The sequence below is a fragment of the Hoplias malabaricus genome, chromosome 6, assembly GCF_029633855.1.
Source record: "Hoplias malabaricus isolate fHopMal1 chromosome 6, fHopMal1.hap1, whole genome shotgun sequence".
In the NCBI taxonomy this organism is placed as follows: domain Eukaryota; kingdom Metazoa; phylum Chordata; class Actinopteri; order Characiformes; family Erythrinidae; genus Hoplias; species Hoplias malabaricus.
Genome location: NC_089805.1, coordinates 41,603,428 through 41,629,042, shown reverse-complemented (window position 1 = coordinate 41,629,042; position 25,615 = coordinate 41,603,428). Strand labels below are relative to the sequence as shown.

The following is a 25,615-nucleotide window of genomic DNA, read 5'->3' as shown; positions in this document are numbered from 1 at the left end:
GAAATATTTCTGGGTACTTAGACAGTGCACTAGAACATAAGGGCTGTTTGTGTGGGATTGGGACGCGCCCCTCAGGCCCCGGCCCCTGTGAGTGAGGAGGCAGTACATCCTGTAGGCCAGCATGCCCTGCGGAAGCTGAATTGTTGCAGTCGGAGGGTGAAAAAGCGGCTGAGAGACAAAAAAGAACGAGAAAAGCAGAGGGAGAGAGAGAGGGATAGAAAGCGAGAGGAAGAGCTGGGGTAGGGACGCTCGGAGACGCGTTGTGAGGAGCGGTAAAGCGGCGCGGGAGAGGAGGAGAGGCGGTGGGGAGATGGAGCTGGCGGCGGCGGCTGCGGCGGCGAAGGGCAGAGCTCCGGGGAGACTGGTCCACTCCAGCTGCCTGGACGCCAAAGACGAGCTGGAGGAGGTGCTACACTAAACAAGACACATCATTACGCACTATACGGGCTTCATACTCTCTGTATAATTTCTGCACAGACAGGAAAACCTCATTTTTGACTTCCAGCACTGAGAATAACACAGAAAACACACAAAAGGTGCAGCAGCAGCAGTCTGGGGCACAAGCTGCCAGTGGACCCCTGCACTGAGCTGCCTCCCTGAGTTTTCAGTGATGTCCCGTCCAGACATGGGCAAGGCGTATGCTCTGGGGGAGTTGCTTGGTTCATTGGTGGGAACCCTCTCTATATGGGGCCCATAGTGGGCTGTGTATAGATTGTGTTTAACCCATTCTGGACCCATCACTGACCCGAGGAGACATCCATATGTGGGGCCAGCATTTAGCCCATGGACAAAGCGGGCTGGTACCCAGATAAGCTGCTCATCCGGGCCCAACATAAGTGTAAGACAGGTTTCGCTCCCATGTCTCTGAGTTGGGAGTCCCTCCTCTCTGTCAGTCAGACATGAAAACAGCAGTTGTTAACATCAATATACAGTTGTTTAAAAGATATCAACACTTTAGGAAACAGCTCAGCACTGAAATCCACAGCAATCCTCAATCACAGTCAGAGTTTAGACCAAGAGCTTCTGTCCCTACTGCTGTTGGAGTTGTTTTCACGTCTGATTGAGGATGGAGTATGAGGGAGATTTTATATAAAGACGAGACGTGTCAGGACTGTGGCCCTGCTGTGTACTACTGTTGTTGTTGTTGTTGTTTACATTTTCACGTCTCACTCACTGACAGTTTTATGAAGATGTTTCACTCTGGGATTGAGAACCATGTGTAAGAGATCGGGTCTCACCTGTGTGCACCAGATGAGTCAAAACTATAGGAAACACACTGGCAAATTCAACCCCAGACTGATGTTGAGGGGTTGATGTTGTTTCTGCGCTGATGAAGAGACGAGCAAACAGCATCTTCTATCGCTGTTGTTATTGTGTTGTTGTTGTTTTCACTGCAAGGAACAGAAAGAGTTAAAAATAGTGCGTTGTGAGTGAAACTGTTTTGAGAGAGAGAGAAATTTGCATCAGTACACATCAGTTATGTAAAACTGTGACATGCTGAAACTCCAGGACACAACTTAGTACAGACATACACTCAGAACCCAGACAGCTGTATATTACATTGTTGTTATTCCTGCTGTATTTAGAGTTCATTTGTGTTTCTAATGTGAATGGGCAAAAGGTTAAGGTCTGTTTTGAACCAATTTACTGCAGAATTACTACAAGCAAAAATGAGCTTCTCTCACTGCGGCTGTTCTATTTGAAATGTACGGTGGTTGTGGTTGTTAAGTGGTAATTTCATGCCTAACTGGGGGACGATAAAGGATTTTCATAGATATTTGGAGGTAACCTGTGGTGGAGTTAGATCACTGACCAGTGATAGGATCAAAACAAGTGAACTGAATAGCGTTGTCTGTCTCAGTGCACAGGTAGCTGTCAAACAGTGGGGTGTATTATGTAGGAGAACAGTGTTTTCATGAAGTCAATGTTGGATGCAGGAAGAAACAGCATGAGTGAATCTGAGAAAGATCAGACTGTGATGGTCAGAGCATCTCCAAAACAGGTCTGGTGCTAGCAGGGCGTTCCTGATGTGCAGTGCTTAGTAACTACATAATGTTGTTCAAGGAAGGACAAACAGCGAACTGGCAAAAGGGCCACAGTGGGTCTGATGCCACAGAAGAGCTACTGTAACACAACTTTTGACGCACAATGTGTTCAAACGCCTTTGCTGTTTCAGATCAGACAGGCTAGCCGTAGCCCTCACTTACACCGGTAAATATTAGATGCCCACTGCATCACCTATTGCCCTTCCATGAACCACTTTAGCTTAGTAGTAACGACTAGTGTTGTCACGATACCAAAATTATGACCTTCGATACGATACCTGCCAAAGTATATCTCGATACGGATACTGAAATGATACCATGGGTCCAAACGCACGTTCGGTCCGGTGTCATACATTTATAAGACTTGTTTACTGTTTGAATAAAGCTGAGTGTCTCAATCAATTCTGTGATCTCGGATCAGGAGTTCAGGAAAAGGTATAAATTCAACATAAAAGGAAGCAGATATGTCTTTGGCAGCACTTTTCGCAACTTTGACAGCTTATTGTGTGAGCTGCCATGCGGACCGACTGTGCTGCTCCGTCTCTGGGAGCAGAGAAGCCGAGTCGAGGGAGCAGTGTCTCCTGGAGCTCCGCCTCTGGGAGCAGAGAAGCCGCGGAGAGGGAGCAGTGTCTCCTGGAGCTCCGCCTCTGGGAGCAGAGAAGCCGAGTCGAGGGAGCAGTGTCTCTTGGAGCTCTGCCTCTGGGAGCAGAGAAGCCGAGTCGAGGGAGCAGTGTCTCCTGGAGCTCCGCCTCTGGGAGCAGAGAAGCCTCGGAGAGGGAGCTGTCTCTCCCACTTAGGTCAGTCCCGGTGTTTTAATGAGTTGTGCTACCAGCGATTCAATAAAAAGTAGCTAAGGTTTGTACAGAAAGTCTCTGGTGCTAGTTGGGTTTTGTTTTTTAAATAACTCGCTAGAAGGTCTGAAAAGTTGAAAGCTGAATTCCAGAAACACCACACAAGACCTGCCCCTTTGGAGATTCTCTGGCCCAGATACTTATTGTCACCCATTTTACCTGCTTTAAAAAACTGTTATAATAGGCACAGGTATTAAAAGATCTTAATCACCTGATCTCCCTCACTGATCTCTCTGAGTGAAACCTCTACACTGAACTTCATCTGTGTCAGTCAGACATGAAAACAAATCCACTCGCCGGAGAAGCGGCCAGTGAATTTCTGCATTAGTTGTTTGTAGGGATGGACCGATACCACTTTTTCCCTTTCCGATACTGATACTGATATTTCATGTTCAATTATCTGCCGATACCGAGTACCAATATCAACTCTGTCTATCTTAACTATTAGACCGACGCTTATAAATCCTAATCGCTAATAAGATATAATAAGCTTGAAATAACAAAATTTACTTCTTTATTAACTGCACATTAAAAAATTAAAAAAGTTTCAGAGCCATTAAAAAATCATTATTTCCACAATGAAGTAACAAGTACAAGTAGGAAGACATAGTCTAGCCTGACTGAACGGCTTTTTACACTGTTATTAAGATATTTGTCGCGACTGTGAAATGTATTTTCTAAGTCCTGCTGCTGACCCGTGTTAGCGTGTTTCTTTGTGGTTGGTCACTTGAATGAAGTCAGTGTTCTTTGGCATGCCTTAAGCTGGGGTTACACTACACGACTTTTAGCCCGATTTTAACGTTTGATTCATGTCAATAGCCAATGAGAACAGAGCACAGAAAGTAAACACAGGTGCGTACAGTGGAGCTCTACAGTGGAGGACTGATTAAGTTGTAAAACTATGAAAATCTACAGTATTTTACATAGTGCTGGATGCACATGTCCCCAAATAACGAGTATTACCCGTAGGAGAACATAGTGCGCCACACAACTCACTGTTACAGCCTTTATTCCAACTGAATTCTAATTTTCCATTCCACCTTAAATGACACAACAGTGGCGTGCCCTACAGCCCTGTTTCTGAACCATTTAAGGTGGAACATCGCTGCAACTATGTGCTATTCTCCTAATCTCCAGCTTCCGCTGCAGTGTGTAGAGACCAACATGTAGGGAATAGAGAGATGGGAGCCATTTCCAACACACCTATGGTATCGGTGCTCTCTGTATCCGATACCAATACTGTGTTTAAGGGCCAGTTTCAGTGCCAATACCGACACGGTGTCAATATCGGTGTTTGGTAAAGTGTTACTTTAAATTGTAAATGTCAGAATGAAAACAACAGGAATAACATAAGTCTGAGATCTGACTGCGACAGAAAATAGATATGTATTTGTGTAGTAGGTGTTTCTTAAATCCCAGTTTTATGTGACGTTCATTGGTTTAGTCTCACTACAGTTCTCTCTACATTCTCAGTGTTAAACCTTGAAACTGTCTGTTGGCATCAAAAATGTTTGATCAGCGATGAGTCTGATTGGAATATGACATTGGACCTTACCATTATTTGTAGCATTGACATGTTTAATTTCATAATAACTCATTATACATCATTGTGTATTCACAGTATTCTGCTGTAGTCTTTACCATGATGAGAGTAGCTGTTCTGGCTTGTTCTTCCCATTTAATACCTGCTAAATACTCTATAAAAAGTGTATGTTTGAAAGAGCTGTTTTAATACCTTTATTTTGTGAGATATATGCAGATATGAAATAGCTAGCTATTCTTTTCTAGCGCCATTATCTGTATTAAATTTGAATATTGAAGCACATGATTTATTCCAAAATGAAAAAGAATCATATACAAACCGTGGTGCTTACCTTTACTGATCGTTCCATGAATGTTTTCAATTTATTTATAAATGTATTATCATTTTAATTGGCACATGGCTGACCAAGGCCACAATCAGAGAATAAATACGATTAAAAGTCTGTGGTTAGGCTCATGTGCCCATAAATGCAGGAACAGAAACTCAGTGATTTAGTGGAGTGCACTTGGTCTCGCCATGTTCTGATTTTACATGCTCTTTAATTGAACACTGTAAATGGTCCTGAGGTTAAAAGCACACGGAGGGATTACAAAACATCTAAAATGTAATTAAAGACTGCAGCTTGTGGGCATGTTGTTCTTTTAAACTTCAGAGCTGGGGCTCTAGACGCAGGAACATAAAGCCAGTGATCGAACAGAACCACACTGAAAACCTCAGATGGGTTTGGAATTGCGGTGCTGTTGAAATTATAGCTGGACAATGGAGTTATTTCTGAGACTTTGTCAAAAATGACCCACACAAACACCATGTAAACACACTGTGCTCAGATAACACCTGCTGGTACAGGTAGATTAGTCAGGACGCTATAATATGATTCTCTGGTGTTATGAAATGACCGTATCATATAATTTTATCAGCTTACATGATGAAATGTTTGATTAAGATTTCTTATTATGGTCCAGGCAACCAACGTTGCTAGGTTGCTGATACGTTAAAAATATTTTCACAATACACACTAAAAAACACAAGTAGAGACACATTTAAAAAAAAAAGAGTAAATAAATAAAACCCTCGGTTCAAAATTAGTGTTCTTTTATTCAGATTTTTACCCACTGTGCTCCACTGAATCCAGTTATATAATATTTATTGTGCTTTCTTTGGGACATGGAGTTGATTCATCTTCTTTAAATATGGATAATACCTACGTTATAAATAGAAGAGGCGGCACGGTGGCGCAGCAGGTAGGGGTCGCAGTCACAAAGCTCGAGGGACCTGGAGGTTGTGGGTTCGATTCCCGCTCCGGGTGACTGTCTGTGAGGAGTGTGGTGTGTTCTCCCTGTGTCTGTGTGGGTTTCCTCCGGGTGACTGTCTGTGAGGAGTTTGGTGTGTTCTCCCTGTGTCTGCGTGGGTTTCCTCCAGGTGCTCCAGTTTCCTCCCACAGTCCAAAAACACACGTTTGTAGGTGGATTGGCGACTCAAAAGTGTCCATAGGTGTGAGAGTGTGAGTGAATGTGTGTGTGTGTCTGTGTTGCCCTGTAAAGGACTAGCGCCCTCTTCAGAGTGTGTTCTTTCCTTGTGCCCAATGATTCCAGGTAGGCTCTGGACACACTGCGACCCTGAACTGGATAAGGGTTACAGATAATGAATGAATATAAATATAAGAGTGTTGTGTTTACTATAATTGTATTATTTTTTTGTATTTTTTTTTTTCAACTTACAGCAGACGGTACATACCTTATATAAATATTTAGATATTTATTGTCCTCTGTTTGTGTGTGTGTGGTTTTTTTTGTTGTTGCAGCGTTTGGAAAGGTGTGTCGCAATCACCACGTCCATCACCAACGGTCTGTCAGAACGAGAAGCCAACGATGCCCTCACTGCCCATGTGAGTGACTTAATCCCTTACATATTTGCTTCAGGAGAGTAGAGTTAGGAAACAAGAATAATAAAAACAATATATAAATAGTCTTTGCTTGATCTGGGACACTTTCCGATTATATGTATGTAGTGAATTATAGTATATCTCAACAACAACAGAACAAAGCTCAGTGGAGACGAGGGAACCCGGGAATAGGAGGTTTCTCTTTAGCTTATTTGTCTAATAAATTCGTTGGCTGGAATAAACCATGCGATCTGCATCATGTCTCCGTTCACCATGTGTCTGACTCCCTCACCACTGGGCAGCACAGACAAAAACATGATCTGTCCTTAGAGCAGTGTTTAAATGGCCTTAATTTAATCCGTTTGAACTAAATGGTTATAATTTCATAAGTACTAGAGTTCGTTTCAGATTTGCTCTGCATTAGATGGCATTTTACTCTTCTGGCTGAACAGTACGTTCCTGAACCAAGTGATGTTTACTGGTCAGTCTCAGTTCTCTTTATCCTGGAATAAAATGATGTTGAGAAGCAGATCTTACTGAGTACTGTTTAAGCCCATATTCCTGTTACATCATCCAGAGTACCAGAGATTGAGCTGAATCTGAAATGTCTTTATCTTTATAGTTCATAGACGTAACATGATGCACAACGGTGTATTTTCATTTTCCGAGTTAGACAGATAACACACACCAGTGGTGTCCAATTGAAATTTCCCTGTCGTTTATTTTCCCATAAGGCAGCCTTGACTTTGGGCTCATGTTATCAGTCTAAACTCATAAACCCTGGATTGTTCAAATATTTGTGTAAAATTGCATACTTCTGTTTTTCTGCAGGTGTGTAAGGGTCCTCAGCAGCATGAGGAAGTGTGCCTTGGCCTGTTCATGGTGCTGCTCACCGAGCCTCCACAAGCACAGAGGGTAAGTCCTACACACACACACACACACACACACACTGATTCAGACCCAGTTTCAGCTGTTATACTGAACTCTTCTCAGTTCTGACTTCACAGCACTGAGCTCGGTGGCATTGATGACTTCAGCAGCATCTGTACAAAGACCGGCCATGTGCCATTTATTTACATAATATCAGTAGAGAGCTGTGACAGTTAGAGACAGGGCTTCAGTTCATGCCATAAATTTTGAAAAATTAACAGCAGTAACTGATTTATTTTGCCATTCTTGATTAAGCATGAACTTTTGAAGCTGGTACAAGTTACTGAATGTTTTATTTGAACTGTATCAGATGTAATGTAGTATAATGTATCCTATGATTTCTCTTCTATCAGTGACTCCTTCAGTGGAGGGCTCAGCTTTATAGCTACTGCCACTATTTACAACATTCCTAACAACTAACTGCAACCTGGTTTGATAGACAGAACATGATTGGTTGACTGGAATGTAACTATTTACAATGTTAGTTAATAGTTAGTTAATAGTGTAAGGCCTTCAGCTACTGGGAGTTCACCATTACTTCACCAATGGGACCATTCTGATTGGACAGTTTTGAACTGGGTGTTTTAGTTATGTTAATTAAGACGGTGAAATAAGAGAAATGCTGCATTAGCTGAGTTGAAATTAAAGAAAGCCTGTAGAGTCTGTTAAACATAAGATAGCTAAGGTTTTTAAAACGTTCACAGTGCTTAATGTCATAAGAGGGATTGCAGTGCTGTAAGATATGGGCATTGGTCCACTGCAGTTCATGCACCGCAGGTCATGGTTTGAATTACAGGGGATTGCTCCCCCAAATTTAGACTGGGACACACACCTACCCATAAATATACAGACAACAGTTTGGGTTGGCCATTCATATACACTTCTTACGTGTCATTTTAAATGTTATAATAGTTTATCATCATCGCCCGATTGTAAATATTACTATAAACAAGCAAGATACTGTAAGGATTTAAAGATTACATTCCACTGAATATGTGCCTGCGCTTTACTGAGTGTCCTTTACACACTGAAGAAAGAGAGGGTCCCCTGAATGTCATTTTATAAGTCACACTCTGGTTAAGGTTAATGACTCAGAAACATTGTCATTATTGCTATTCATTACAAGCTTCTGAGACCCTCAGGTTGATTAACAAACAGTTCTGTGATTCAGTACGGCTGCTGGCTGTGCTTTGTTAGTGAGAGATGTGTTATAGAATGGTTCATTTTCCCCTTGGGCGTATTTGCCACTAAAGGAATTCTCATCAGATCACACTGCGAGCTGGAAACTCAGAGTGATATACTTCGCACTAAAAAAGTCAAGCTAACACATCAGGCATATTTCCAACTGTGAGCGTTCTACTGTTTACTCAGTGAAATGTTAACCAGACAGTCTGTGCAGTGTTACAGGGACCTGACTCTAGTGAACCGAGACGGCATGAATGTGGTTCTGATCAAGATTAACCAGATCCTCATGGAGAAGTTCCTCAAGCTCCAGGACGTGTGTCGTACGCAGGTCAGTGTTGGTTTGCATAAGGAGTGTTCTTCATTCTGCATGTGGAATAACAAACTGCCAGATCACACCTCTGGGTGTTATTCAGTTCTCTTTTTGTTTTTAATCCATATTCTTTCTTTATTTTTATTATTTTTTTTATCTGATTTAATCTTTTGTATATTTCTGTTCATAGAAATTCATAGCCCATGCTTGGACACGTTGTGCTCCTGATGTTATCCAGTGCCTATATATTGCAAATGTTCCTTGTATCTTAAAGGCTAAGCACCACTTAATGGACCTCCATGAATATTTCACATTATTGTAGTTACTGACAGATATAAGTATGAATTAAAATGAAAATAGCAGCTTAATTTGCTTTAAAACGGACAATTTTATTAAATTGACGGAAAAACCCGAGCTTGCTACGGAAATTCTTGAACGCGACCGTGACGTCACTGGTGGACAACAGCTGAACAACGCCGCGGTAAAACACCGTTATGACTGACTGTTATGACAGTATCTAGCTAAATAACCAACATTATTCATGACAATAGCCGAGCAATAAGCTAAACTCAAATGTAGAGGTACCGTTATTCTTGTAAATGTGATCGAAGTCGAACTCGAATTCATCCGACACTATAAACCTCCGTAATGCAGCTACGTAGCCGAGTATAATCTGAGTCACCGAGTTTAGCGAGTCAAGCAAACGTTAACTAACACCAACTAAAACAGGCGAAGTGAGTGTCCTTACCCTGTTTACCTCCATGTTACAGAGGCTCTTGAACACCTTTCGTTGGTGTCCTTACATGCCCATATTGTTGGAAAAGCGCCAGTGAAATGAGCTACAGATAACGGAGTGAGCGGATGGTCCTTTCCAAAGTGCCCGTTTAAAGTGGACAAATTTAGTCAATTTTCTGGATATTTTGGGATCTTTGGGTCATTTGTGCACAGATGTCCCACTGTACATTGAATGATTGCAGCCAAAAACAACACACCTTTTCACATTTTGCATTAAATTAAGTGCAGCTTCTAGAGTTGTTGTCCACCATCTACGTCACAGGCAAGACGCCTATTAGAGTTTCCCAACACCGTGGGGGGGGGACCAACGGTCTTTTAAACCTTATTCCTTGAATTAGTAAGAAATAACATGTTTTCTGACGATCAATAAACACAAGTTAAGAACTCAAACTCCACTGTATTTATTTGTTTGACACTTTCATACCGCTGGTGCTTAGCCTTTAATGGACCTATGTCCTAAATGTTTTTCTTTTTGTAGTTCGTAAACAAAAGAAGTTTTTGTAATTTTACATTATTTTTTTATTTGTTTTTTTTTTTAAATTGCTTAGTTTTTATGTTTTTTGGTTACTCTAGTAAAGTCGATAGGTGTAAATGAGCTCTGTTCTGTGTGGATGGAAGGAGCTTAACTGTATGCCGAATAGGCTGATATTAAATAAGTTGTTTTTTCGGGACACAAAAAAAATCCCAGAAAATTAAAAATTGATACATGTCTCTACCTCTAAAGATCACATAAATATATTAGTGAGAAAGTGTTTTCTGATGGTGAGTTTGTCTGTGTTCAGTTGGTGTGGTTGGTGCGAGAGTTGGTGAAAAGTGGAGTCATAGGAGCAGATGGAGTTCTCATGACGCTCATGAAGCAGATCGCTGGTACATTAACACATTCCAACTTGTATTAACAGAATCATGCTGAATGTATTGGTTGATGGATATATATTTGATGGTATGTTTCTATAATTGGTCCTTCTTTAGGAGGTGATATTTCCAACAAAAACCTGTGGCTGGCAGAAAATGTCTTGGACATCTTAGTGGAACAAAGGTAAGTATCTGAATAATTCCGTTGTTATTTAAATATTGTTGAATATTAAATATTATCAGGTGAAGAAAGTCACAGCATGTTTTGGTTTGTAGTTTTTTTTTCTTTGTAGCAATGTTGCATAAAAATAAAACTCCTTAAAGATTGTAGTGCAGCTAAATTACGGCCGTGGTTACCTCTCATGTTCTGCTGTTTAAGGAGACTTCTAAGAGCTTGGTTTACGTTGTGTTAATGTAGCATGGTGTTAAGCTGTGTTTTTGTGTGTGTGTGTGTGTAGGGAGTGGGTGTTAAAGAGTGGGATGTTAGTGGCTATGTCGGTGTACACATACCTGCGGCTCATAGTGGATCATGGGATTCCGAGCCTGCTGTCCCTTCGCCAGAGAGAGGTGGACTTCTGCATCGGACTCCTACGAGAGAGGGTGAGGGAACAGAGAGACTCTGAGTTCTCAAATAAACATCGGTGTAGTCTCAGCTTGATGTGCAAACTTCTTTTTCATCATTTGATGTAACATATTCAACTCTGCAGGTTATTTTCTTTCACAGGATCAAGTAAATGGGGCATCAATAGTAAATTACAGAGATCAGTTTGTCATACCTGATTGTACAGTAGAATGGGAATGCAACACACACAACATGGATTTTACTGAGATCCCTTTCTGTGCTTTTATTTTTCAGTTCATGGAGTGTTTTATCATTGGGAGAGATCTAGTCAGACTGTTACAAAACGTTGCTCGTATTCCCGAGATGGACCTACTGTGGAGAGACCTGCTGCACAACCCCCAAACCCTCAGCCCACAGTTTACAGGTTTGTACTTTCCATAGGCAGACGCACATACTGACCAGCAGATTTACATCTTTGTAGTAATCCTGGGCGAATACAATGCAAGCCTGCAATGACTGCTTTTGACAGGCAGCTGACAATATAATGCTACAACAACTCTCACTAAAATTGTACTCCAGCTAGCTAAATACTACATGTTGTTATAAGTTTTTCAGGGTGAGGGAACCATTTTGTGTTTTCCTCTGAAGAGATATGTGTGCGTACTTATCTGTGTGTGTGTTTGTGTGTAGGTTTGTTGCAGCTCCTCACATCTCGTACGTCCAGAAAATTCCTGGCGTGCCGCCTCACACCTGATATGGAGACCAAGCTACTGTTCATGACCTCACGGGTAAAAGCTCCAACTCCCACATACTCCACACACTCAGCCTGCCTCACACACAGCTCTCTAACTCTCATAACTGCTTCCTTAAAATGTTAGACATGCAGTTACATAAACCCATACTGTGCAGTCCATACGTAATTAGAGAGGGATGCAGTCCCTTTAGAAATGAAACAGTGATTACTGTTAATGGGCAAAATATCAGCTTTAATTTGAGCGTATTTAGATCAGCATTTCTGAGTACATTATGCTTCTTTCACAATGAACTAGTGAGAATCTCTAGAGAAACTCTGGAGTATTGGGTCCAGAGTTGTCCCGGAGTGGTCCTTTCACACATCACGCACAACAGGAGATTTTCTTTGAGCGCAAGATGCGTTCTTGCAGCACGTGCAGGAGAAACGCCAGAACTTCTACAGCTCCCATTTCACTAAAATTGTGAGTTGCGCTAACTCAGACTTTACCTGGAGATTTGAACTGGGCTTTACCTTTATTTGGGCACTAGGAGGATAGAGTCTGGGCTGTGGTTGTGGTTGTTTTGTATTTACACATACAGCTTCTCTAGGTGAAGTCTGGAACATTTTGGATTACCGTGCACGTATGAAAGGAGCTGCTCTTTACTCTTTCTTTGTGTCTGCAGGTTCGGTTTGGGCAGCAGAAACGCTATCAGGACTGGTTCCAGCGACAGTACTTGTCCACAGCAGAGAGCCAGTCACTACGCTGCGATCTCATTCGCTACATCTGTGGTGTCGTCCACCCCTCAAACGAGGTCCTGAGCTCAGACATACTGCCTCGGTGGGCCATCATCGGCTGGCTGCTCACTACCTGCACGGTAAACCTTGAGAAACGCAGCAAAGCTGTTAGGAGCACTGTATGGCCAAAGTTCGCCTGCCCTTTCTCATTCAATGTTTCTTCTTCAATCAGAACTGGCTTTAGGGAATTGATCTTCTTTTACTTCAGTAACAGCCTGTACTTTTATGGGAATGCGTTATGTTTGTTGTTGGAACATTGCTGTGAGCATTTGAATGCGTTCAGCCACATTAATGTTAATGTGGACAGCTACTGATGTTGTAAAATTAGCTCTCAATCATAGATCACTTTTACTCATCCCTAACATTAGATTCAGAAAGCACACAGTCCCACAGCCCAAATCTAGGGAGCTTATACCCCTCAAGCTTACGGCTGACACTGAGCATGGAGACCTCGGGGTCATGTGTGACCCCTTCTCACATAACCTTCAGCTGTTGTCTGCACACTCCTCCATCTATAGCAGAAGAGTTCTGCACATTGGCAATTTCATACCTAAGATTTAAGTAGAATGCTTCTAGTTTGCATCTAACATTGCTGCAAAAAAAGCTAAGTACATTCTGCCTAGTGTTTTTGAAATCAAGAGTAAGTTGAACCTTCTTTAACATGTTCTACTCCTCTCTTATTGACAGTCAAATGTTGCTGCATCAAATGCCAAACTGGCCCTGTTCTATGATTGGCTCTTCTTCAACCCAGAAAAGGACAGCATCATGAATATTGGTAAGGATGAATGTTAGAAACTGCGATGTTTATGACTTAAGAATCTGGTCCTTTTCTCTATTAATCTTTCTTTCTCTTTCTTTCTTTCAGAGCCAGCCATTCTGGTGATGCACCACTCCATGAAGCCCCACCCTGCCATCACTGCCACACTTCTGGACTTCATGTGTCGAGTGAGTTATTCAGTTTTTGTGTGCTACTTATGAGTCCATCAGCCAACATTTAATACCATCTTTTTACTAACGTTATTTTTGTTCCTGTCTACTCAGATAATCCCTAACTTTTTCCCACCACTGGAAGTTCAAGTGCGCCAAGGTGTCTTCAACTCTCTTAACTTTATCATGGAGAAAAGAGTCTTGGCGTGAGTATTTTTATCTCTCATTCTTCTTTCTCAATGTTTCTCTCCACTTACCTAGTTCTAAACTTGCGCTCTCTCTCTCTTTCTCTCCCTCTCTCTCATTTTCTCTCTCTCTCCTTTTTTCTCTCTCTCTCTCTCTCTCTCATGTACTCATTCTGGATGTTATACCAGATCTATTAATAGTCATGTTCTCAGTATTTTGTACTTACATTCTTACTGTCGTCTTATGTCTATCTCAGCCACTTGGCTCCGCTGTTCGACAACCCTAAACTGGACCGTGAATTGCGGTCCATGTTGAGAGAACGTTTCCCAGAGTTCTGCAGTTCCCCCTCTCCACCCACAGAAGGTCTGTATCACAAACTCCTCCACACATTTGCCATTGTTGGCCAAAATCTTTATAGTCCCCTGGTATTATTCTATTTTGAACTATTTCAGGAACTGTAAATAACCATATGAGCCGATCCTCGGTGAGGAATCTCATTGAGGAAAACGCAAGCATAGCTTTAATCTGTGGAAATGTGCCTTCTCCTGTATTTTCCAAAAATAAATGTTTCGCCTTCATTTCTTTAGTCAAAATGGAAGAATCCGTTCCCTTGGAGATGGACAATCATGTGTTGGATAAGGAAGATGGTTGCTATGACAACACGGATGCTACTTTTAGTGATGATGAGGAGGAGTTGAACAATAAGGGTAAGATCTGTCTTTGCTCCTCATACTTACTCCTCCCCATAGACGATGTCAGACAGTGACAAATGGCATAAAGCAAATTTCATTCAAAAAATCTAACTCTCACATTGTACCCTTTTCCTAATGTGCCCAATCTGCCAAGGCATGTACAGGAGGTCCTCGGGTTATGTCAGGTTTCGTGGTTACGACGCATCTCCCATTTACTGTATAAAGCCTTGTTTCGACTTAAGTGGTTTTGCGTCGTAAAAACGTCGTAACGTGAACTTCGTGTGTGGTGTGCGCAGCGCGGCGGAAGAATACACGGTTACGCGGCTCGGGACCGAGGAGGATAGGTGTTAGGATAGGATAAGTGCTTACAGTATGTTATTATTGTACAGTATGTACGTATGTTCCAACTTACACCGAAAATCTGTTTACGACGTGATGCAGGAACAGATCAACGTCATAAGTCGAGGACCCCCTGTATATATATCATTCATTCATTGCCTTTAAGCGCTTATCCAGTTCAGTGTCGTGGTGGGTCTGGAGCCTACCTGGAATTGTACAGATATCTGGATGGTAATAAACATTATCAACTAAGACTGCATGTCTCTGATTTTTCTTTATAGATAATGGCAGAGGTGAGTAGTGTATCCTAACTCCATACAAAAATCTATTGAGTTAAATGTGTAAATGCACAGGACCTGAAGCCTTTGCAGATCTCTTTTTGGGTCCATCTGATGTAAAGCAAAGTCAGCACACCAACAAACCTGAATGACATTAAGTATACACACAGTAATCAGTGAACAAACATGTTTGTGTCATAAATGTAAGTGTATTAAAAGTTCAAGCTTTTATTTGAAAATAATGCATTATTATGAAAGACATTTATTGCTGGTTTTTTACAGTTGTTAGTGCCATAACTCAAGTGCAAGACTAAAGAGGTTAACTTCAGTCGTCCGATGCATATTGGCTGATTGACTGATTGAGATTATGGGAGACATTCATGTGCATTTCATTGTGCACCAAACTAAGACTTTAACTCCAGAACTAGAGATGATTACTGTGTTACTCTGCCAATTATTTGACACAACCCATGCTAGGACCAATGATTTGACTGGTGAGCTCAGGCTGTGTTTTGTGACACTGTGGAAAAATAAGGCCAAGGCACAGTGTTGTTGGCTTCTAAACTTGCTAGAGTTTGACAGCTTTGTCTGTTCTCTTTACAGTTCTCTCTTACATCTCTCTTTCTCTTTCTCTCTCACTCTCTCTTGCTCTCTCTCTGTCTCTCTCTTTCTCTCACTCTCTCACTCTCTCTCTCTTTCTCTCTCTCTCTCTCTCTCTCTCTGTCTCTGTCTCTCTCTCTCAGAATTTTTCTTATTTTACTTGCATCCTCCATTTCCTTCTCTCTTATTTGATTCAACATATTTCTCTAGCTGTCCCTCTTTCTCTAGCTATCCTTTTATCTTTCTCTATCAGACTCTATCTCCCACCTTCTCTTCTCTGTCTTGTTTTTGTCTCCTCACTTCCTGGAGTGTGGAAGTCCTCGAGGATAGTCTGAATACTGCTCACTGTTCTTATTCTGTGGCATGTTCTAAAAATGTATTTTCATCCCAAGGTAAAAAGCGTGAGTTCCGGTTCCAGCAGATCAAGGAGACGTATATAGATGAACCAGCTGACATCACACCATATGTGGACCAACTGGATGAGACGCTGAAGGAGAAAGTGTTACAGTTACAGAAGGGCAGGTGAGCTAGCTACTGACGTTACTACAATGCAGTCTTCATACGTTTTACCTTAAGATTCCACTGTGCGACTTTTCTTTCACTGTCCTTATTCCTCTACCTCAGCGACACGGAAACACACTGTGAGGTCATGCAGGAAATGGTGGACCTCATTTTAGAGGTGAGTTTGAAGCCCCAGCTTGCATTCTTTTTTTTAGTCGTCATCTTATGTAAATGGGGTGTAAACTTATAATGGTTTGAATATTCTTATCATTGAGTGCTTAAAAATGGCCACATTTTTACATTGTTTTCTGAAAGATTCGTATTTTTAAGTGAAACCCAGTGAGGTTTTCTTAAGTGACATACTGAGTCAGAGTCTCTGAGCTGGATAAACATTTTCCAGTGATAGATGTGGACGGTTAACTTCTATATTATATTGTTTTATTATTTTTATGAGCAAAAGCATGAACTAATATGATTATGGGTTGAATGTATAGTGTTTGTAATATATTTGAATGAAGAGAATAGATACAATGGGTCTGTGCATTTGAAAATTGGAAACACTTACTGTACGGCGCATCTTTACATTGATGACCCTGTATCCAAGAGTTCAGACACTGGAGAGAGACAAACTTTCTCCAACTCAGACCTTGTCAGACCTGGTATTCTGCTCTTCGCCACATTAGTCCATTATCTCTAATGCTCTATACAGTCTCAACTTTGGTGATGTCACCGTTTCAGTGTTAAATCTCTTACAGCTGTTTGCAGTCTTTGTGTGCCCTCATTTCCTTTAATTCCCACAATGGGTCTCTGTTTGAAGCGTCTTTCCTTCACCTCTGTCGTATGCACCGTTTAAAGATGCAGAAACTGTGGTGCATGCTTTCATATCATTCCAAATAGTGCAGCCCCCTTCTCATTGGAACCCCCCCCCCCCATCTTCAATATGTCCAAAATATCAGCTGCCACAGTTTTATCTCAAAATCCACTCACATCACACTAATCTTGTTTCAGTTCCACTGGCTACCTGTCCCACAGTGTATTCAGTTTATACTCATTCATTCATTCATTCATTCATTAGGCGCAAGGCAGGAATACACCCTGGAGGGGGCGCCAGTCCTTCACAGGGCAACACTCACACATTCACTCACGCACTCACTCAGTTTATACTCCTCTAGTTAAAATACAAATCCTTACAGGGTTTTAACAGACCATATTTATCTGAACTCCCAAACCTCTGCTCTCCTGCTGAAGAGTACAGACACTTGGGCTGATCCTGATATTCTTACTGCCCCAGTATCAGACTGGACACTGCTGGGGCAGATCCTTCCATATCATGGCTCTCAGGATATGAAGCACGTTGCCACAGTATTATTATTATTATTATTATTATAATTTCTGCAGAAATCAGTCCAGTTTTCGGATGTATTTTTTTTTTTCAAACCACATGGTTAGTATTTCTGACTTCCTTTCTCGCTATCAGGAGGACTTTGACTCAGAGCAGATGTCTGCTCTGGCCTCCTGTCTGGCCGAGCTGTTCAAAAGTCACTTCAGAGGAGACGTTCTTCCTGAGGAAATCACTGAAGAGTAAGTGACTGTTCGTGTTTAACCGCTTGTTGTGTTTATTCCTGAACCTGGCTTAGGACAGCAGTTTTTGTTAAGGTGGGGTTAAAGTGGGCATCATAAAGTGTTCTAAAATGGGTGGATTAAAGTGTATTACAGTGATTTTGAATGCTATTATTTATCATTTCTAGCCCCTGAATTAACCAGGTCTCCCTTAAAATAGGTTTATTACAGAACATCTTTAAAGATGAATCATTAGTGAAAGTGACTGCTCTTTTGTGCGAACTGTCTCTTACTGTGTGCAGGTCCCTGGAGGAGTCTGTGTGTAAGCCAGTATGTCTGATCTTCAGAAACCTGTGTCAGATGCAGGAAGATAACAGTGGCTTCTCGGTTTTGCTGGACATGCTCGCAGAACTCTACCAGAAACAGCCTAAAATCGGATATCACCTCCTCTACTACCTCAAAGCCAGGTGAGGGCTCTGTTCAGACTGTGGCACTTTGCCGCCGTGTAGTGAGGTCTACCCTGTACTGTATCATCAGTGGCCACGGACGATTATTTTTAAATACATTTTCTTGTTAAAAACATTGACTATAACTCATTTATAGTAGAAACTTTGGGTAAATTAGAAAATAGTTTTGTTTTCTCGCAAATAAAGTTATGTCTGAACATTGGAACAATAGTTAAATGCTCTAATGCTCTAATTATTTTAAGTTCCCTATTTTAACAGTCAAATTACAAAACAGTAATAATTTACCACAAGTTCTTCCTTCCAAAAGAATCTGTGAAGGAAGTAATTACATAGAAATAACTCTGCAGAATAATTTGAATAATAAGAGTCCTGTCCAGTGAAATTCAAATAAGTATGATTCATGTTTTCCATTCCTTTGTAAGTACAGAGAAGTGCAACACAATTATTATCTACGCTCTTCTGCATGCAAACATCCAGCAGATGGAGATGAGCTTAGAATATTGAGGATTCCTCTTAAGTGCTGTATTATATTAGATCTCTCTCTCTTTCTTTCTTTGTCTCTCTCTCTCTTTCTCTCTCTCATATATATTCATATATATATATAATGTGTATGTATGTGTGTGTGTGTGTATGCAGTAAAGCGGCAGCGGGGAAGATGAATCTGTATGAGTCATTTGCCCAGGCCACGGCACTGGGAGACCTTCACACCTGCCTCATGATGGACATGAAGGCCTGCCAGGAGGACGACGTGAGGCTACTGTGTTACCTTACTCCTTCCATCTACTCAGAGGTACACACCAACACACACTCCTTCACCCACCTTCACACACAGCCTGATAGAAGGTTATTCTCCATGCTGCCTGGGCACAGTACACCCGAACTAAGCATTGCAGAGCATTGCATCAACATTGCACACGTCATGTATCTGCCTGTATGTGGGTATTACATAATGTCACGTTGCGGTACATTTAATATTTGTGTGTGTGTGTGTTTCCCTCCTAGTTCCCAGATGAAACCCTGCGCAGTGGTGAACTTCTAAATATGATTGTGGCAGTCATTGATTCTACACAGGTTAGATTCTACACAGTGATCTGTATTTACCTCAAACAACTGAAGGCAGACTCAGTTTTCACTGTAACTGCATATCTAGTGTTGATCTGTTTTTCCTGTTCTCTCTCTATCTCTCACGCCACACGCAGCTTCAGGAGCTGATGTGTCATGTAATGATGGGCAATCTGGTGATGTTCCGCAAAGACTCTGTGCTCAATATTCTCAGTAAGTTGTTCGTGTGGGTGTGGTTGTGTGAATATGAGTGTGTGCGCATGCAGTTTGCGTTTGTGTAGTGTGTGGAGAGCATATGAACTGAGCTGGAGAAATGATCTTCTGAAAAACTTTGTAGATCAGTAGGTGGGACTCTTAGGGCTGTTAATTAAGTGAATTAAGTTAACTATCTATTTATTTTGCTGATGTATTAATTAATCAATAAATTAAGTGATCAAATTACTGTTGATAGTGCAGCGAGTTGATATAATGCTTTACACCTCTATATCACATGGATTTCACATGGAACTGGTGGCACTGAACACAGGCATTAACGGTGCCAGTGGGGCCAGGTACCACCTTAGCCTTTAGGGACACCAGTGTGGGTCTACATATAAGAGTATAAAGTGGCTGTAAAGCTAGTTTGGAATTGGGTGGGTGTGGGACATCAGACTTCACCGTTGAGCCTTCTTAAAATGTCATGGACTTTTTTCAGTGAAGCACTGGATTGGGTCGGGCTGGGCCCAAAGTGTAACTTTAGTTGTTAGGTGTTGGATCTTGTCAACTTCTTCTTGTTTTGATTTACTGCAGACAGCTAAAAGATCAATGACTGATGAAGTGATGCTGATCAGATCATAAACAGCTACAGCAACCTTAGTGGTTAGGTTCAGGATACTATTTAAATATTAAATGATAGATAATAACATGATGTGGTTGCTAGTAGGAAGAGATGTGAAGCTCTAATGGATTGACATAGGATAAAAAAATAAATAAAATAGAATCTAATATGGCTTTTTAAAAAGTGTAAATTAATTTTTTAAAATATACATGGCAACAAATGAATTTTAAGCGCTGTAGAAATATATAACACTTGCCAAATAGCCATCCATTACTCAATGTTCTCTCAAGATTGCTCAATTAATATTATTGTCAAGGCTTATTATAAATGTTTAGGTGGAAATCTGTAAACATCTTTGAGGCTGTGTGAGTATTAAATTTGTCTGATTGTTTGTATAAGCTTTTATTTGTGTTGTTTTACAGTTCAGTCTCTGGACTGGGAGACGTTTGAGCAGTATAGCACATGGCAGCTGTTTCTGGCCCACAGCATCCCACTGGAAACCATTATCCCCATCCTTCAGCACCTCAAATACAAAGGTGACCACTGGTGACTTTCCAACACACACACATTTACCCACTGTGACCTGCTGCAGTCTCTGCTTCACTGTCGATTCATTCATTATCTGTAACCGCTTATCCAGTTCAGGGTCACGGTGGGTCCAGAGCCTACCTGGAATCAGTGGGCGCAAGGCAGGAATACACCCTGGAGGGGGCGCCAGTCCTTCACAGGGCAACACACACACACATTCACACACTCACACCTACGGACACTTTTGAGTTGCCAATCCACCTACCAATGTGTGTTTTTGGACTGTGCGAGGAAACCCACGCAGACACAGGGAGAACACACCACATTCCTCACAGACAGTCACCCGGAGGAAACCCACGCAGACACAGGGAGAACACACCACACTCCTCACAGACAGTCACCCGGAGGAAACCCATGCAGACACAGAGAGAACACACCACACTCCTCACAGACAGTCACCCGGAGGAAACCCACGCAGACACAGGGAGAACACACCACACTCCTCACAGACAGTCACCCGGAGGAAACCCATGCAGACACAGAGAGAACACACCACACTCCTCACAGACAGTCACCCGGAGGAAACCCATGCAGACACAGAGAGAACACACCACACTCCTTACAGGCAGTCACCCGGAGGAAACCCACGCAGACACAGGGAGAACACACCACACTCCTCACAGACAGTCACCCGGAGGAAACCCACGCAGACACAGGGAGAACACACCACACTCCTCACAGATATGTAATGTTTTCTTTGTTTGTTAATTAACATATGTCTTTTTCTTCGTGTCTCCAGAGCATCCAGAAGCTCTCTCCTGCCTGCTACTGCAACTTCGCAGAGAAAAGTAAGTCTCCTATTAGCTAAAATCTTTTGCATTTTTTTAGACACAGATAAAAGGCTTGTGGTTAATAATCCTGAATATGCATGTTTAGCCCCAGTGAAGAGATGGTGAAGATGGTTTTAAGTAGGCCGTGTCACCCGGAGGATCAGTTTACCACCAGCATCTTGCGACACTGGGCAACCAAACATGACGATTTACTCGGGGAGCACATAAAGGCCCTGCTGATCAAGAACAACAACATGCCTCGCAAACGCCAGAGGTGACGACCACATCACAGTGGCCTTTATAACCTCTCATAACCTCAGCAGTTATCACAGTCTCTGCTGTTCAGTAGGTGGAACTGCATGTGTTAATACTGTTTATTTTATTCTGCAGTTTGAGGAGCTCCAGCAGTAAATTAGCTCAGCTGACCTTAGAGCAGATGTTGGAGCATTTGGACAGTCTGAGACTCAGTTTCAGCAACACCAAGAATAACTGTACGTCTGTTTCTGACCCTATATATTTAAGCATTTATCTGTGACTATGCTACACATTGTGTGTAAACAGCATATACATTTACGTGTGTGTTTGTTTATAAAGTTTTTTCGCAGACACCCATCCTGCAGGCATTACAGCACGTTCAGGCCAGCTGTGACGAAGCCCACAAGATGAGGTCAGTTCTTCAACTAAGATTTTTGTCTGAAATAATGGTAGAAATCCTATCCTCTTCATGAAATCAGAACTGCGCTCTCACTGTTTGCCTCTTTCTGAACGGCAGGTTCAGCGATCTCTTCTCGTTGGCTGAAGAATATGAGGATTCCTCTAAGCCTCCCAAATCTCGGCGCAAAGCTCCTGCCTCTTCACCTCGATCCCGAAAGGGAGCAGCTCCTCCAGCCAACAATGAGGAAGACAGCGGCTCCACTAGCGCCTCTGTGAGTTTCTCTCTCGTTACATCACCGTCATGACATTCCACTCTGCATCAGTGGCCATCTACGGACACAACAGTAGTTCGGATAATTCATTATTCATTAAGTTTGGGTGCTCATGATGAAAAGACATGCTTTTTCAAAAATCGCAATTTACCATTGTGGATTATCCTTCGTTCATTCATTCATTATCTGTAACCCTTATCCAGTTCAGGGTCGCGGTGGGTCCAGAGTCTACCTGGAATCATTGGGCGCAAGGCAGGAATACACCCTGGAGGGGGCGCCAGTCCTTCACAGGGCAACACAAACACACACACTCACACCTACGGACACTTTAGAGTCGCCAATCCACCTACCAACGTGTGTTTTTGGACTGTGGGAGGAAACCGGAGCACCTGGAGGAAACCCACGCAGACGCAGGGAGAACACACCACACTCCTCACAGACAGTCACCCGGAGGAAACCCACGCAGACACAGGGAGAACACACCACACTCCTCACAGACAGTCACCCGGAGGAAACCCACGCAGACACAGGGAGAACACACCACACTCCTCACAGACAGTCACCCGGAGGAAACCCACGCAGACACAGGGAGAACACACCACACTCCTCACAGACAGTCACCCGGAGGAAACCCACCCAGACACAGGGAGAACACACCACACTCCTCACAGACAGTCACCCGGAGGAAACCCACACAGACACAGGGAGAACACACCACACTCCTCACAGACAGTCACCAGGAGGAAACCCACGCAGACACAGGGAGAACACACCACACTCCTCACAGACAGTCACTTGGAGGAAACCCACGCAGACACAGAGAGAACCCACCACACTCCTCACAGAGAGTCACCCGGAGGAAACCCACGCAGACACAGGGAGAACACACCACACTCCTCACAGACAGTCACCCGGAGGAAACCCACACAGACACAGGGAGAACACACCACACTCCTCACAGACAGTCACCAGGAGGAAACCCACGCAGACACAGGGAGAACACACCACACTCCTCACAGACAGTCACTTGGAGGAAACCCACGCAGACACAGGGAGAACACACCACACTCCTCACAGACAGTCACCCAGAGGAAACCCACGCAGACACAGGGAGAACACACCACACTCCTCACAGACAGTCACCCAGAGGAAACCCACGCAGACACAGGGAGAACACACCACACTCCTCACAGACAGTCACCCAGAGGAAACCCACACAGACACAGGGAGAACACACCACACTCCTCACAGACAGTCACCTAGAGAGGGAATTGAACCCACAACCTCCAGGCCCCTGGAGCTGTGTGACTGCGACACTACCTGCTGCGCCACCGTGCCACCCTATTGTGGATTATGTAATTAACAAAATAATAATAATAATAAAATGTGACCTCTCCAAATATTATGGCGCATTTACTGTTTTTCATTTCATTGTTTCTGATGTAGTGAAGGCCAGTGTGAATTATAATGTGTTGAAAATATGCCGTATTTAATTGTTTTATAAATTATTTTTTTGGTCCAATTGCACATTCACACCATTGAGTCTATTATGATCTTATAAAAGCAGTAAAGGTGGCTCGTACAGTGAAGGGCTTAATGATGAGATCATCCTGAGAAAAGACATAAAACCCTTGTATCTTTTTTTACTGTCCCCTCCCCAGGAAGAGGAGGACTCCAAACCCAAAGCCCCAAAGAGGAAAAGAAAAGGCTCTTCCGCAGTGGGCTCGGACAGTGACTGAGACGGCTGATCTCTACAAGCCCCACCCACAACATCCCCTCGTTCGCGCCCACTTCGTCTGCCGTAACGTCACTGGAGAACAAACCACCAGCCAATCTTCAGCTCCAATCACTCAGGGCCTTGCGCCCGCTCTTCAAGGGGAAGCGCTCTCTTTCTGGGACTCAAATGCCGTTGGCTGGAGCCAGGAGATACGCCCTTTCCCTTTTCCTCAGCACAGGCCTCGTTGGCTGATCATGGGCTTGGGGGTGTGCTTGGGTTTGAGGGGCTCACGGGTTGGGCTTTACCTCAGAACCGAGACTGGCACAGACCGACCGAACCACAACCAGACGGACAGCCTTACAGAGTCATACCCAGGAGTCACACTTAGTGTTACTGTACTTATCGACTCCTACATTATGATTCAGCACTGCTCCCCTAAAGTGTAGATAATGAAAGTAAAATCCCTGCTACATGAGGTCAAGCAGAGGGATGATTTTACAGTATTCATCATGAAAGTTTGTGTTGGAAGACAGAGCAACTTGAAGACGACAAGTACTCCAGTCCTCAGAGACATATTTTATCATTTGATGATGAACAGTCGATTGCTTTGTTCCTTATAAATCCCACTATGTCCTGATTGGATGTTGCAGCTGAATGGTGGCTGAGCCAGGGATTTCGCAGGAAGGAAGACACTCCTCCTCAGTGAATTTTTACCATGTTTTGACTGCACTTAAGTGCAGAAATTGGACTGTATAAATGGAAGACTTCTGACTCGTTGACAGACTTTTTAAGAAAATTTCTTTCTACTGACCTATTTTCATAAAAAAAAAGATCATAACTATGTTAAAGGATTATGATATTAATAAAAAAGACAGGAAAATGCTTATTGGTCATCAGATTTCTTGGAGTCCATGGGGAACTGTTGCATTTGTGCAAATTTCAAACAGATGTAGGGTGTGTACACAGGCACTGTTGTTTCCGATGTGACATTGAGCAACAGAGTAAATCATAGCTGGATCTTAATCATAATATAATTTGTCATATTAAACATGTCATTACAAGCTGCAGTGACAGACTGGAAAAAAAAACATCAGATTCCTTCATGTTTATTTCACAAAAAAAATCTAGTTCAGCACTCCTCCAGCCTGTCTGTGAATTAAAGTCCAGAATGGTCTATGGGAAGAGGCTGAGCCATCAATAGTGGTACATGGCTTTAATTCCTAAGCCAGTGATTCTCAAACCTGGGGGTGCTATTAAAAAAGGGGAGGTTTGACTTAAGGCTAAGCACCACTTAATGGACCTCCATGAATATTTCACATTATTTTAGTTACTGACAGATATAAGTATGAATTAAAATGAAAATAGCAGCTTAATCTGCATTAAAACTGACAATTTTATTAAATTGACGGAAAAACCCGAGCTCCCTACGGAAATTCTTGAACGCAACCGTGACGTCACTGGTGGACAACAGCTGAACAACGCCGCGGTAAAACACCGTTATGACTGACTGTTATGACAGTATCTAGCTAAATAACCAACATTATTCATGACAATAGCCTAGCAATAAGCTAAACTCAAATGTAGAGGTACACCGTTGTGACTGACTTGGAATGTGAATTTTCTAGTGCTAGTTCTTCAGATTCCGATGATATTCCGACACTATAAACCTCCGTAATGCAGCTACGTAGCCGAGTATAATCTG

General features: G+C 42.5%; 1 protein-coding gene across 1 annotated transcript; it reads left to right on the top strand.

The window, feature by feature from the left end:
* The first annotated feature begins 129 nt into the window (after positions 1-129).
* Positions 130-24,932, top strand: ints3 (integrator complex subunit 3). The gene is made up of 30 exons (XM_066674281.1): positions 130-406; positions 6,241-6,324; positions 7,153-7,236; positions 8,651-8,764; positions 10,324-10,408; positions 10,511-10,577; positions 10,852-10,993; positions 11,250-11,379; positions 11,646-11,743; positions 12,372-12,563; positions 13,171-13,258; positions 13,349-13,428; positions 13,525-13,616; positions 13,853-13,959; positions 14,184-14,303; positions 14,909-14,920; positions 15,898-16,027; positions 16,130-16,184; positions 17,484-17,587; positions 17,869-18,033; positions 18,670-18,823; positions 19,036-19,104; positions 19,233-19,308; positions 20,335-20,448; positions 21,240-21,288; positions 21,377-21,544; positions 21,661-21,761; positions 21,865-21,937; positions 22,043-22,196; positions 23,858-24,932. The coding sequence occupies exons 1-30, from the start codon at positions 311-313 to the stop codon at positions 23,933-23,935; spliced, it is 3,081 nt and encodes a 1,026-aa protein (XP_066530378.1). The 5' UTR covers positions 130-310; the 3' UTR covers positions 23,936-24,932.
* Positions 24,933-25,615: the final 683 nt, after the last annotated feature.